This window comes from Cryptosporidium parvum, chromosome 8, assembly GCF_000165345.1.
Source record: "Cryptosporidium parvum Iowa II chromosome 8, whole genome shotgun sequence".
Classification (NCBI taxonomy): domain Eukaryota; phylum Apicomplexa; class Conoidasida; order Eucoccidiorida; family Cryptosporidiidae; genus Cryptosporidium; species Cryptosporidium parvum.
The window spans coordinates 1045724-1060171 of record NC_006987.1 but is presented as its reverse complement, the minus strand read 5'-3'; the positions used below and the strand labels follow the sequence as shown (position 1 = coordinate 1060171).

The 14448-nt window shown below is 29.8% G+C and overlaps 5 protein-coding genes across 5 annotated transcripts; 3 read left to right on the top strand and 2 right to left on the bottom strand.

Moving 5' to 3' along the window:
- Window positions 1-694: 694 nt before the first annotated feature.
- On the bottom strand, window positions 695-4648 carry cgd8_4240 (possible spliceosome factor; the record flags this gene model as incomplete). The annotated part of the gene is made up of 1 exon (XM_627314.1): window positions 695-4648. One exon carries the CDS (start codon window positions 4646-4648, stop codon window positions 695-697), a length of 3954 nt encoding a protein of 1317 aa, XP_627314.1.
- Window positions 4649-5285: 637 nt separating this feature from the next.
- cgd8_4230 (FAD/NAD(P)-binding rossman fold oxidoreductase fused to a glucose-methanol-choline (GMC) oxidoreductase domain) lies at window positions 5286-7934 on the top strand (the record flags this gene model as incomplete). The annotated part of the gene is made up of 1 exon (XM_627313.1): window positions 5286-7934. The coding sequence occupies one exon, from the start codon at window positions 5286-5288 to the stop codon at window positions 7932-7934; it is 2649 nt and encodes an 882-aa protein (XP_627313.1).
- A 243-nt stretch (window positions 7935-8177) lies between these two features.
- cgd8_4220 (conserved hypothetical protein) lies at window positions 8178-8870 on the bottom strand (the record flags this gene model as incomplete). Its single annotated transcript, XM_627312.1, has 1 exon — window positions 8178-8870. One exon carries the CDS (start codon window positions 8868-8870, stop codon window positions 8178-8180), a length of 693 nt encoding a protein of 230 aa, XP_627312.1.
- A 940-nt stretch (window positions 8871-9810) lies between these two features.
- Window positions 9811-10710, top strand: cgd8_4210 (hypothetical protein; the record flags this gene model as incomplete). The annotated part of the gene is made up of 1 exon (XM_627311.1): window positions 9811-10710. The coding sequence occupies one exon, from the start codon at window positions 9811-9813 to the stop codon at window positions 10708-10710; it is 900 nt and encodes a 299-aa protein (XP_627311.1).
- Window positions 10711-11189: 479 nt separating this feature from the next.
- Window positions 11190-13931, top strand: cgd8_4200 (uncharacterized protein with several coiled-coil regions; the record flags this gene model as incomplete). Its single annotated transcript, XM_627310.1, has 1 exon — window positions 11190-13931. A coding segment is annotated over one exon (2742 nt), but the record flags the coding sequence as incomplete, so codon positions are not given.
- Window positions 13932-14448: the final 517 nt, after the last annotated feature.

The following is a 14448-nucleotide window of genomic DNA, read 5'->3' as shown; positions in this document are numbered from 1 at the left end:
AAAAAATTAATTAACTTTAGAAAAATTCTTTCTGTTTAAGTAATATTATTATTTTCTGTTCTTCAACTTGCATATATCCACTTTATTTTATGTTGAAAGTTTAATACAAATAAAATTTCTTATTAGACAATAACCGCAGTAATAAATTGAAATATTTACTTATTCACATGTATTGACCAACTTTTTTTTTTTACTTTTAAATTCGACTTCTATTTTCACTTTCTTTAATTCTTTCGTTTCATTTATAAAATTTTCTCAAATTAATCATTTTTTCTTCTCCACCCCCCTTAAAATCACACTTTTAATTTTTTCAGGCATCTCATTCCCCCCTCTTGCCATGCATTTTTGCATTGCATGCATATATACATGTTATAAAAATTACGTGGTTACCGTTGTATACGTAATTTTTATCCACATTGAATTAAAAAAGAAAAATAACTGCATGGGCGGCAAGTGGGAAGATAATAGTAATAATACCAATAAGAGAAAATTTAGGAATGAAGTTACAAAACAATGAAGTTAAAATAAGTCAGAAAGAAAAAGAAAATATTAGATTTAGAATAAAATTAATCAGTTTTAGTGAATATATATAGTATTAATAATTAATTACAGGAATGAAATGATTGATTTATCTGATTGAATGAATTAAGTTGGAAAAGTATTATAATAAGAATAAAATTGTTTAAAATTTCACTTAAAATAACCTTGTCTTATAATCATCAAGCTTCTTGTAGATTTCCTCAACAGTAACATCTAGTTTAGAAGCAATTTCTGACTGAATTTGGCTATCTAAAATAGTAAAAGTCTGACAAAAATCGCCGTCAATTACATTATGTACTGGAGAATAATATGACCTAAACATAAGATGATCTCTTGATAATAAAGTTGATTTTTGCTTACGTAATAGTATTTCAAGTTTTGATAATAACTCAATATCTTCATTATTTAATATAGGAGATAACGATCCAATACTACCAAGTACTGTACCATATATAATTGCCTCTGCAGACGTTGGTGTTAATTGCGATTTTTGTAAACATGTAACAATATCGCCAAGATGAAATTGAGCTACAGTGTTAATCTGGTGTGTTCTCATTAGCGCAGATGATTGACTATTATTATTATCAGTAAATGAAGTTACAAAGGAAAAATCATCAGAAGCTTCAGCTGGTACTCTTGATACAATAATATTATCAAATTTGTCGCTTACTGCAATTGTGTGATAATCCAATACCTCACATGCAGAAGTTAACCATCTTGGCATTGGGTCTTTTGCTACAAGTATAAATTGATTTGATGTATTATTAAACTTGAAAACTAAAACACCATTTGAAATATCACCAGCAAAAATACGATCATTAACTACTTTAATCCAAGTTAAACCTTGTGGAATATTTCTATATTCTGACTTCCTAAGAAGTCTCTTCTTTCCTAGTGAATAAACCCTTAAAGTCTTGTTAATACCTACCAATAATCTTCCTCTCCAACCAGTTAATGCTGTTGCTGAATTTTCAATAGGAGTTATATGCACTAATTCAAAATTATAATTTGAATCATACTTGAATATCTTTATTGCTGCTCCAAAAGAATCGTGATTTTCTTTATCATTATTCTTTGCTGAATCAGTACTATTATTACTATTATTATTATTATATCCTCTATTAAGTTTCATTCCATATACTGTTCCAAGCACTAAGCATGGCAAATCTAACTCATCAAATTTACAAACGCAAGCAGAAATGCATCCTTCGTTTGTATCAAGTGGTATTAATTGTATAGTTTCCATTGATTTTAAATTAACTATCCTTACACAACCACCCCATTTACCTTCTCCTGCAAAAAATCCTCCAACTTCACTCTCTGCAAGTAGTACACCACTTTCACCTGGTATACCAATTTCTGATAACATTTTTTCTATTTTTGTTTTTTCAGAGTCTTGAACTTCATCTTGAGCAATATCCATTACTAAATTATCACCATCTTCCTTAACTTTTAAATCATTTTTTTGTTTTTCTTCATCTTCTTCTACTTCCTCCATTTTAACATCTGTATTATTTTCCAAAGGTTTATCGTTATAAAGTTTTTGAAGTGCTAAAATAATCTCTTTTTTAGTACCAAAATCAAATGAATTATGATCTGTCTCCACTATTGCAATCATTTGATCCTTTGGAATATCTAAAGTACCTGATGACATTAAAGTCTCTAAACCAGTAAACAATTGTGGTGAAGGAAGTGTTAATAATTTACGTGGGGTATAACTTAAATTTATTGAACTTTGAGAAAATGATTCACCAAATCCTTGAGTAACTTGAAATATTAATAAGGTGGATCCTGAAACTGCTACGTAACCATTGTTAACTTGATGTGTATTCAATGGAGCTATAGAATCAATACATCTATATTGTAATGGTGTAAAATTCACACCAGAAGTCTGAGAATCAACTAGCCAAGGTCTGCTTGACATACATACTAGACTCATCTCACCACCAAAATCTTCTCTCATAATTCTACATATATTCACTCCTCTGTTACCCAAATATTTACTTCTTGGATCACTAATTGAACCATTGCTTGCATCCACTTTACAACTCAATATTACACCAGTTGTAAGACCTACAAATAAAATTAAGTGGCCATATTTATTAGAATGATATAATTGAACATTTTCTGGTATACTATTTGAATTAGGTAAGATCTGGGTACATGTTTGCTTTAGCCTTTTTTCTGCTGAATCAATTTTATAAAGTCTTAAGGCATTTTCTGTAGATGTACCAACAACAACATAATCACTTCTCATCTGGCCTGAATAAGATAATTGTTGTATGCCAATACATATGATTTCACAAGTGATTTCTCTTCTACACACTTCAACTAATCCTCCCATTCCCGTATTGGTAATTCCAGAAACACCATTAACATTTAATTCCAAAATTACTATTAAACCTCCTTCTAATGCCAAAGAAACTTGACGACCATTAGAATCAGCTGCAATAATTTTCCTTGAATCAGGAGTTTTCCAGTCATAAATTCTATCTTGAATAATTAACTTTACATGTGTCTCCAAAACTTGGAGGAATGAATTATAAAATATCATAGAAGCAGCATACATTGTAGTTTCATTTAAAGTGAATAATGTATCATTAGTCTCTTCAACATGTTCACCAATAGTAAGCACAAGCGAACGATCAATAAATGAAATAATTATATAATGATGTATATTATCCAAAATAGCAGCTTCAGCTTGTGAACCTGATAGTGATGGATCAATACCATTCTTTAAAGTCCATATACATCTTGGTCTACCAGGTAATGGATTTTCTGCAATTTCTTCAACATTTTTTCCATATGAACATACACGTAATGTAGATCTTGGACCTCTACCACAAGTAGCAACAATTTGTGGTGTACCATCATTATTAGTATCGATAACTTTAATATCAGTAATTGGGCTTAAAGATAGTATTTCTTCGGATTTACGTATGCATTGACAATTTCTTGGCCTAAAATAAACTCTTTTTAAATCATTAGAGTCAGGTAAAGAAGAAGTATATGGATCAGTTTTATCATCCCCAAGTGAAACAATTTGATAATTTGTATGATTTCCAAATTCATGTGATGCAAAAAGAAACCCTGATCTTAACAAAAGCAACGAGTTACATACAGGTATAGTATCATAATAATAAATTCTCATTTCTTTAACAATCCCTTCGTTATGTATTAAATTAATTCTGTAAATATCTCCCAATTCTGTTTGCACTAGTATTAAAAAGAAACCTTTAAGTTTATGTAAAGATGAAGCCACAATCATTGTTCCATACTCTGAAGAATCTCCAAATCTGAATGGATATGGACAAAATATATTTGAATGGCCCATTTTACAATATATAATACCTTTATAATCACAAACCAAAACTCCACTTGGTCCGTCATTTCCACCTGGTACTGAGATTAATGTATGAGAACTTTCTGTAATTACTTGAGATGATTTTCTTGAAACATAATTCAAACCAAGATCAACTTCCCAAAAAATTAGGTGTTTTTTTGTTTGCTGTAATTCTTCGTTTTCTGTAGAATATGATTGTTCAATTGTTGCAAACATTGGATTATCAAATCCAACATCCATTGCTACTAGAGCAAAACAAACCATATGGCTTTTGTGAGCCTCCATAGGAGATGAGATATCTAGAATATCTGCATCCTTATTTTTACGTGTTAAAGTATAAACAAGCTTCTGTCGTTCAATTGCAGCAATCATTATACTTCTGCCCATTGGATCAACAGCAAGATAATGACCTGGAACAATTCTTCTACATCCTGATTTGCCATATGGCTCAGAGTGGATCCTTTCAAATTGGTTTTTGTCTTTGTTAAAATCCAAAATTACAATATTTCCACTGTCGCTTGTTACAACTATTAGATCTTTGCCTGATCCAATCAATCTCAAATTGCTAATACTTCTAACCAAAGAGAAAGTATCCATCAAACAAATACTCTGAATTTGGGCTGCATTCACATCCAATCTCAACAATTCAAGACTTCTGCCTCTGTTCACAACTATTTCATGGGCCTTTGCTGCACTATAACTCCCCTGGATTGCTGACAAGATGGACCCGTGGGACTCCAGAGTTAAAGAGTAAAAGTGAGGCATCTTGACTTTCCATAAGACCTCTGAAATACACTTTTAGTCTTGTTGTCCAAATACCCAATGATGCAATTTACTTTGTCAATTTTGCCCTTGTTACTTAATTCAAGACTTTTTTATTGAGACGGTGCTTACCGCCAAATCTATGGCGGGTTGTGAGTTCCACAGTGGGGCACAAAACTATTTGGTACTAATAATAGTAAAATTGACATTATGACAATCTTTTTTATATAATCAACTTATTATAATTAATAATTAGTTATTTATACCAATAATAATAATAACTAATATTTTTCTTAAATTATTCCAATATTTAAATTTAGAGGGAAATTTAAAAAAAACACTTAAAAGTCAGATTTAGCCTTTAATTATAATAAATTTACTAATGTAATCCTCGCACATGCAAAAAATTGTCCACATGAAAAGAAAAAAATCAACTTGCAAATTTGCATGCGCATGCAATCATTACGTGTCAATTGCATTAAATTAATTAAAGTATGAGGGAACGAGGAAAAACAAATTTGTCAGGAAATTAAGTAAATATAATGGAAAAAAAGGAGAGGAAATAAAGTAGCAAACAAGATATCTGTAGTAATATATAATATATATAAATATATATATTAATATATTTAAATAAATAGATATGGCCTTTTCTGTTATATTTTTATTAAAAAGGACAATTTTGTTGGTAATTATTTCAATAATTTTAAAATCAAGAAATACATATGGGATTGAAACCTACAATGACAATGATCAAGTACCAAGTGGTATCAAATTTGATTATATAATTGTTGGTGCAGGTGCAAATGGACTAATAACAGCAAGAAGCTTACTAGAAAAATATACCAGAAGAGGGGACGAAATTAGTATTTTGATTGTGGATAAAGGAAGAGAATATAAAGAAAATGAATTGAATGATGAAAAACAGACTAAAGATAATAAAAAAAATAATAATGAAAATAATAAAAAATTGAATTCAAGTTATAATCCCATCATTGATAAAAACGATATTAATATATATACATCTGAAGATGGATATATGATATTTGATTCAAGTATTGAAGGAGGAAAGACAAGTTATGGCAATACTCCATTTATTCCCGAAGATGTATATAGTGGAGAATATTATAAATCATTAGGTTTAAATTTTGATCCACAAAGATTACAAGAATCTTTTGAATTTGTGAAAAGTGTTGGAGATATTGTACAACCAAATGTAAGAACATCATGGGTAATAGCTTTAGAGAGAGCATTTAATGAAACAGGAACATTCCACGTTGGAGATACAAATGAAGAAGACTTAGCACCAGAAGATTCATTATTTGAAAATGAAATGACAGAAAGTGGATATGTAAGTTCATTTGGAATTCGAGATAACAATTTGGAATGGAAAACAGATATTGTAGAAAATGAATATTACCAAGATTATATGGCAACCAATCAAGATAATAACCTAGAATCTTTCAATAGCGGTGCTCCAGAGTACTTCACATCTTCTCATTATGTTCCATATACATTCTTAACTTATGGATTTAGAAGAAGTTTTGAAAGAAGAAGTGCAACTAGACTTTTAAAAATTGATCCAAGATTAGTTAATCATAAAAAATTATTTAAGATACTTAATTTTCATGTGGATAAAGTCATATTTTCAAGTTTAGATAAAGATCAAAGAGAAAATGACAAGTTTGCGGAATGTATTCAAGGAAAAAGGTTAACTGGAGGGTATAATTATTCAAGAATGAAAGAAGAAGTTTATTCAAAAATTGAAAAATACTGTATCAAATCTGGAAAAGGAAAAATAATATTATCAGCTGGTGCATTAAATACTCCAATGATACTTCAAAGAAGTGGAGTTGGAAGTAAAGAAGATATTCAGATTTCAAGTCCTGGTATAAAAAATCCAATTATTGAAAATGAATATGTTGGAAAAGGATTAAGAGATCATCCTAGTCTAAGTATATTTGGTTTCTTTAGAGGATTAAGTACTGATAATGTTCGTATTCCTAGCTCGGAAGCACTCTTTTCAAAGCGTAAGTTTGGAGCTAAATGCAAGAAACAAGAAGAAAGGGATGATATTATACAAGGTTGTGAGTCTGTGAGTATTTCAGAATTCGAAGGTTTTACTAATAATATTAGTGAAGTTTTTTCGGAACAAAACATCGGTAAAGAATGTTCAGCACTAATTCGTGGTGTAACTATTCGAGTTCCAAATCCATATAGTGAAGGGGAGGTATTATGGGATGAAAATAACAAGAGACCAAAAATAAGGTTGGGACTATTGGAAGATATTAATGATTTATTAATATTGGAGGCAGGCTTTAGAAGACTCGTTAGATTATTTAGATCTATAAATATATCTACTTTATTAGTACCAAATAATAGTACTCATAAAAGAGTGAACTTGTTTGGTGACCATGTGGAAAGGAAATTACTTTTAAATTTTGCAGACTTTGGTAATTCTAATCATAATTATACAAGTACTTCAAGAGCAATTGGAACAGAAATGAATCATGAGAGATGTAATTTGAGCAATATATCACTTTATTATGCAAGCCAAAATCAAAATTATGGGCATATTAAAGAAAAGGAAAATGATTCAAATATGAATTTTAATAATCTAGAAGCTGAGAGACAAGAAATTGATCAGAAAGAAGAAGAAGAAGAGGAAGAAAAGGTAGCTAATGTGCGAAAAGGTTTGGAGATATTTGATAAAAGAGGTGACTTATCTAACGATCAAACAAAAAGTAATAACGGTAGATTTAATTATTTGAAGGAAATACATGATAAATTTAGATTTCAAAATGAAGGAATGCAGTCTTCATATTATAGTATTATGCATAAATTTGATAAATCACGAAGAGATGAGGAAAAAGATGATATAACTTTGATGAAATATGATGCTTCAGCTTCAATTAATAATAGAATTGATTCAAGGTATAATTTTTTTGGTCTTAGAAAAGGTGAAACAATCATTAATGAGAGGGAAGATAGAAGTAAGAATAACGAGCCAAGTTTATGGAAGTCCTTACCGTTAATTCTTCCAAAACTTCCAACTTATCCTGAACAAATCAGAGAATATATAAAGAAGAATGTAAAACCTGGAAATGAATTTGTTGGTACAACTGCTATAGGGCAAGTTGTAGAGACAGATTGTCTTAAGTTGATTGGGGCTGAAAACTTATTTATATTAGATGAAGGAGTTTTAAGCAAGCATACAAGTTCAAATCCAATAGGAACAAGCATGATATTGTCAAGATATGCAATCACAAAGATAATGTATGATATGTGTTAAACTAACAATTATAAATAAAAGACAATAAAATAATATACAAAATTTACAAAGAAAATAGTGTACTAAATACAATGATAGTTATCAAATATATAATTATTTGATAAAAAACTATATATTATATATATCTATATATGGGGTAAAACAGCATGAATATAAATAAATGTTAGTCTTGAAATCGAAATGGGATTAATATGGTTATCTCCTAAATATATTAAAAGAAATATAAGTATCAACTTTGGAAAATTACGAATAAAACTCTCTTTGATTTGGGATTCCAGAAAGTTGCTGCATTGAGTTAGGCGGAGGTGTTCCTGAAGAAGCTTGAGGGTGTCCAGGAGACCCAGAAGTTGTACGATAAGCTGCCATATCTACAAGATACTTTTGTTTAACATCTTGTGCTTTTCTTTCCCATGGTGATCTTTCGAGCTCAGGAAGATTTTTCCACATTTCTGCAAGGTCTTTAATATGTAATGATCTAGTTGGGTCTTTTTCACGAACTTTTTGGCGTATATGTTCACACCAAAGTGTATAAGCATTATGAGGTCTTTTTGGTTTATTTGGATCCTCTAATGGTTGTCTAGTTATTGGTCTTTTCAAATGTTTATTATGGTTGAGTATTTTTGGCCTCCATTGGGTGCCAGTTCTTTGAGATAGTCTTAAAGCCAAATCAACACTAAAATCTGCGACTTCACATAATATATCCACCAATAAATTGGAAGATGAATTACTTTCAAAATGAGCTTGTGGTACTAATATGCTAGAACTGGATTGTTGACTAATATTATGCGTTTGAGAGACAGTTGGGGATTGTCCTCCTGGCACAGAATGGCTGGGAGTCCTATGAGTCACTAATCCAGGACTTGCATTATTTGCATTTGCTTGCATAACTGCTCCTAATTGTAGAGCTGATCCCAATTGAGGAGGTAGTACTGACATACTACCTCCCGAGACAGAGCAGTGCTGCAAATGCGAGAGCTCATGCCCTTGTACGGGCGTTAGAGTGTTTATTATGGGTTTATGCTCCACCTTTAAAACTTAAATAATGCAAGAATTTGCTTCCAAGACTTACTAAAGAGATAAGCAAGTCTAAATTAGAAAGTATTACTGAAATCTGATAGTGTTCAGTACTTACTTATATACTTATTTCTTAATCTTTGGAAGTTAAATTTCATATCAAAGAAGTGGTTAATTTTCTTATATTTTTATTTTGGTACCTTTTTGACGCGTAGTTGATATGTCTATTAAGAGACGGTACTTGTGGATTACAATTATTAATTATTTTTTTGGAGTCAAATGATACATGAAAAGAATATTGATCCGTTTTAAGTCGTAGAAAATGTGTATTTTGGAGGGGTTAGATAGATTGATAACATTAATTACTGTTTAGGGGATAAAAAGGAGTTTTCAAATAGTATTATGAGTTTATTTGTTTGGAGGAGGTAGAGGAATCAATACTATTGAATTCCCCGTGTTTTATTGATATCAATTAAGGTTTTGATTATTATAGGATTATAAAAGCTATTTATATTTGATATACAAAAAACTTTGCTAACTTTGTGAAATAATTGTAACTAACTATTTTTCATTTTTTCTCTTCAAGTAGATTTTAACAATTATTAAAATAGCAAAGTACCGGGTATTTTGGCGCCACACGTGTCAAACAAATAAATTAAATTAGGTATGGGCGGAGATGCATCTAAAAAATATTAAAAATGAGGGATAGAAGAATTTTTGGATGTTTAAATATAAAGAAAGACAGCAAAAGCTCTATTTGAGTGTTGGAGTTATAAATAAGTGCTTAATATAAATATATGTTGCATGCAAAAGCTAGTCACTTGACTAATTTAAAATACATATATTTTGATTATAAGTAAAAATGAAGGAATTAATAGCCCAAAGTTCTCATACAATAGAATATTCAGGCACAAGTCCAAGAACAGTGAGTGTATCTTTAAATTCATTGGACTTTGGACTAGATTCAGATAATTGTGTTGAAGAGGAAGAAGAAAGAGTGGATGAGGTAGATAAATATAGAAGCAATTTTTCTAATGAATATAATCAATTAAAGAGGATAGTAGAGAATATATATTTGGCACTTGAAGATCATGAGATTGGGTGCTCATTCGAGGAAGTTTCTATAAGGGAGAATTTGGAGAAATTATTTGGAGAGTTAGAAAATTTGAAAGAAGCGAATGGGAAATTAGTAGAAAAGAAGGAAAAGGAAATCTCTAATACTATGAAAAGTATTTGGAATGAAGAAAGGAGTTTGCATATAAAATTATATGATATTAAAAAAACTCTCAACTACTTAGCTTTGCAGCTAATGTTCGGAAAAGAACATCAGATTAGTAATAAAGGAAGAAATCTAGAAATTAATCATTATACTGAATTTAGGAATACTATGCAGAAGTTCGGATTAAGTTATGAGGAATATTTAGAATATTACACATTAAAAAGGAACTGTGATAAGCAAGAAATAATAATGCATGACTATGAAAGAAGGATCAATGAGTTAAGGGAAATCTATAAAATACGAGAAAGTTATGAATTAGCTCAAAACTCTTGTAATTATTACACTCAAAATCAAGAATATGATAATGATAATTCTAATTGGGAAGTAAAACTCAAGGGAAAAAATACGATGGAATTTTTATCTGAGAAAAACACACGTTTATTAAGTGAAAATGAAAATATAATCAAATTTTTGAAAATTAAAAATGAATTCCAAAATAAAATAATTTCAAATATATGCACAATTATTGGTATCACTTTTTAATTTCATGCGTATTACGTGTTTTTTTTTCTTCTATACCGGTTATTACTCATATAAATTAAATGGACAAGTTTTGGCGGGAACTTTTTTTTTATTAAAAATAATATTCAAGCTAATATTAATGATGTAAATCTATAGTAGTTAATCCTTTTTTTTTCTTGAGTGAATTATATTCTAGAGAGGAGGAAGTTGAAAATAATAGGAATATAAGAAGAAGAGAGAGTGTGGAGTTTGTAGTTGTATTATTTGAAGGAATTAAACTATTTGTGAAAAAATTGGTTTTACAAAATACTATTATTACTGGCTTTTGAATAATTAAAAGTGGAAGGTTATACAAAGAGGAGTGGGATAAGTACTTTTGGAAAGTGTTAGAGATAATAGGATTAATCAACTTTTTGTGGTTTTGAATAAGTTACATGAATGAAGGATTATTATAGGAAGGCGAAATAAATAATAAATATAAATATTAAAATATATAGTAATTGAAAATGGCAGAAATAGGCCATAATAGAAGAGCAAAGCGATATGCTCTAGAAATATGCCAATGGCTAGATGGGATACTTAAAGATGAAAGTGTGGATGAAAGTATTGAATATGAAATGAATAATACAGTTGAGGGTTTAAGTAGACAATTAGTAGAGGTGAAGAAAATTAATGAAGAGTACAAGAAGGAATTAGAGGAATTGAATTCGAGATATTTGGAGATGTCAGAGTACTTGTCAGTTAAAAATAAGTTACAGGAAATCATTCAAGAATATGAGGAATATAAATCAGAAAATGAAAGAAGAATTTATCAATTAGAGAAGAGAAATGAAGAATTACAAGAAGAAAAGACTCGATTAGAGTTGAGAGGAAGAAGTTTAGAGGAAGGTAGTAGAGAAGTATTGAAAAAGAATGAGGAATTAATTAGAAGTATGGAAGAGAAGGTTAAAGAGGTAAATCAAAAGGTACATGAGAAAATTGAGATTGAGAAAGGATTTATGAAAAAAGAAGAAGAATATAAGTCATTATTAGATAGTAATAAGATCGAGAAGACTAAGTTGGAAAATAGATGTATACAATTGGAGGAGATGCTGGAAGTGAAGGAGAAGGAGTTAAAGGAAGATTTTTCAAGAGAAATTGGGGAAAAGGAGTTAAAGATTCAAAGTTTAAATGAAGAATGTATGCATAATAAGTACCGAATAACAGAGTTGGAAAAATTGCTCAAGATGGCAGAGAATGAGCAATTAGTAAGTAAGAATTATAGATCTTTAATAGAACAGTATAAGAATAGATTATTGGTATTAGAAAATTCAGAAAAGAGTTATCAGGAGCTTCAAGAAAAGTGGAGTAATCAGGAAAGATTGGTAAAACAACAGTCACAAAGATTAGAACAAGCTGAGGGTTGGTTAAAGAGGATGGTAGAATTAGAGCAAGAGAATTCGACTTTAAGTCAACAGATTAAACAATGGGAGACTATGGCATATAGATATACTCATAATCTGAAAGTTCTTAATAGGGAGAGTACTGGTGGTCAGATAAAGGATGAGTCAGATGAATTGGGAATGGAATCACAAACTGATTCTGTTCATCGTAATTCAATTTATGATAGTGATTCTTGTACTGATAATCATTTGGACTCTGATAATAAAACTACAACAACGCGAGTATCCGATGAAAAGAAGAGGAATGTTATATCACCAACAAGTGTTTTGAGTGCAATATTTGAATTTCAAAGACGATACCAGGATGTTTTAGTTTCAAAAACTGTTATTGAGACATCCAAAACAGAATTAGAAAACAAGGTTGATATGTTGGAGAGTAAGTTACAAGTTTGTCAAAGGGAGATTAAGTATTATGAGGATGAATTAAGTTCAAAATCTGAGGAGATTCAGAAAATGACTGAGAGTAGTAAACGCTTGGAGTGTGAGATTAAGGTATTGAAAGAATGTTTAAGTAAGGAAAGTAAGTCAGCATTAATACGAGGAGAAGTTTCACTTAATGGAAAGGTTGGAGAGTCCAGAAAAGAAGTATTTGGAATTGATGTAAATAAAGAAGGGAGTAATATAAATTATCATTCACTAAATGATAATTCACAAAAAGAGGTTGAGGGAAGTAAGGAGAGAAGTGAAATGAAACAAAGTATTGATATACAACAGGATTTAGAAGAACGTGAGAATGTAAGTATGATGAAGATAGAAGCTCAAAAGAAGGATTTAGATGAGAAGATGAAAATAATCACTCATTTAGAGAGTGAGTTAAAATTGAGGAACGAGGAAATTAAAACATATTGGAGTATAAGAGTAGCATACGATACGTTAACTCAAGAAAGAGATTCATTATTAGAATCATCAAATAGTCTTCAGGAATATAATAAGGAGTTAAAATCTCAATTAGTTTCTTTAAATGAGAAGCTTAAGATATATGAATTATCATCAAAACCATCAGGAGAAACAAATTTGAGTCATAATAATTTTGTTACAATAGAAACAAATGGAAAAGAAGATACTGGAGAGTTTATTGATGGAAATGAAAGTTATTCAGTTTTGAGGGATAAGTATTACGAAGAACAGAGAAGAAATCAAACTCTGAGTGAATATTATATAAAAGAAAGGAGTAATTTAATGGATGCAATATCCAATATTTTGGGATGGAGAATTGAAATAATATATGTAGAAGGTGGATTGACAGCTTATAAGCTTTCAAATATATTTTCAAGTCATGGAGGAGAATTAATATTTGTAATAAGACCAGCTCCAAGTATGGGAGGGGAAGGTGGTAATCATGGTGGATTAGGAGGAAATCCAGTAAATACATTAACAACAACATTTTTGTTAACAAATGAGAATATGGTTTCAGAAGCTGCTGATATGGAGGAACAATTAACATTAGACTTTATAGGTTATTATGCAAATAAATTTGAAGAAGATTCAAATTGGGCTTTACAATTAACAGCAACACAATCTTATCCAGCTTTTATGGCTTATACATGTTTGGAAGAATTTCATAATACAAATATAGAGAATATTGTTGATACAAGTAATTCTCAACAAGAACAAATATCAAATAGACCTTTAGATACAATAAAACAAGTGAATTCTAATGAAAAAGATACTAATGTATTAGAGTCACCACATATGAATTCTATATCTGGAACGACTTCAGATGGGATATTATTAGAAGAAGGACCAATTAAGACTAAAAGATTAAGAGAAGATACAAGTTGGATTCATCCAAGAGAATGAAGAAGAGAAAAAAAGAAAATGTGTTTCAAGATAACAAGAAAGAGATTACTAGAAAGCAATTCTTTCTACTTCCTAATTAAAGGAAGAAGTATATAATCTTGAAGTATAATAATTAGTATAGCATTCTTGGGTATACGCCAATAAGTATTTGAAAGAATTAAATAATATTGAATAAGTAATAGCATAACTAAAACCTAAACAATATTTGAACAAAAGACGTGACAAATAGAATGCTGATTTTCTCTGGAATCATAAATTGAATGTAATAATAATAATAATAATAATAAGTCATTTAATTTATTTTGTATAATGTAAGCGTGCAATAGAAGTAACTTTTTAGTCAATAAGGGAAATGAGAAATTCTCAATTAAATCAAAAGTTACCAACGATCACGTTTATTAATCATAGAATAACTGGTAAGACTACCTACAATATGTTGATAAAGTAGATAATCTTTTCCAATCAACTATTAATAATTTTTTATTGCAGTACTTAATACGAAATAACTTGTTATGAA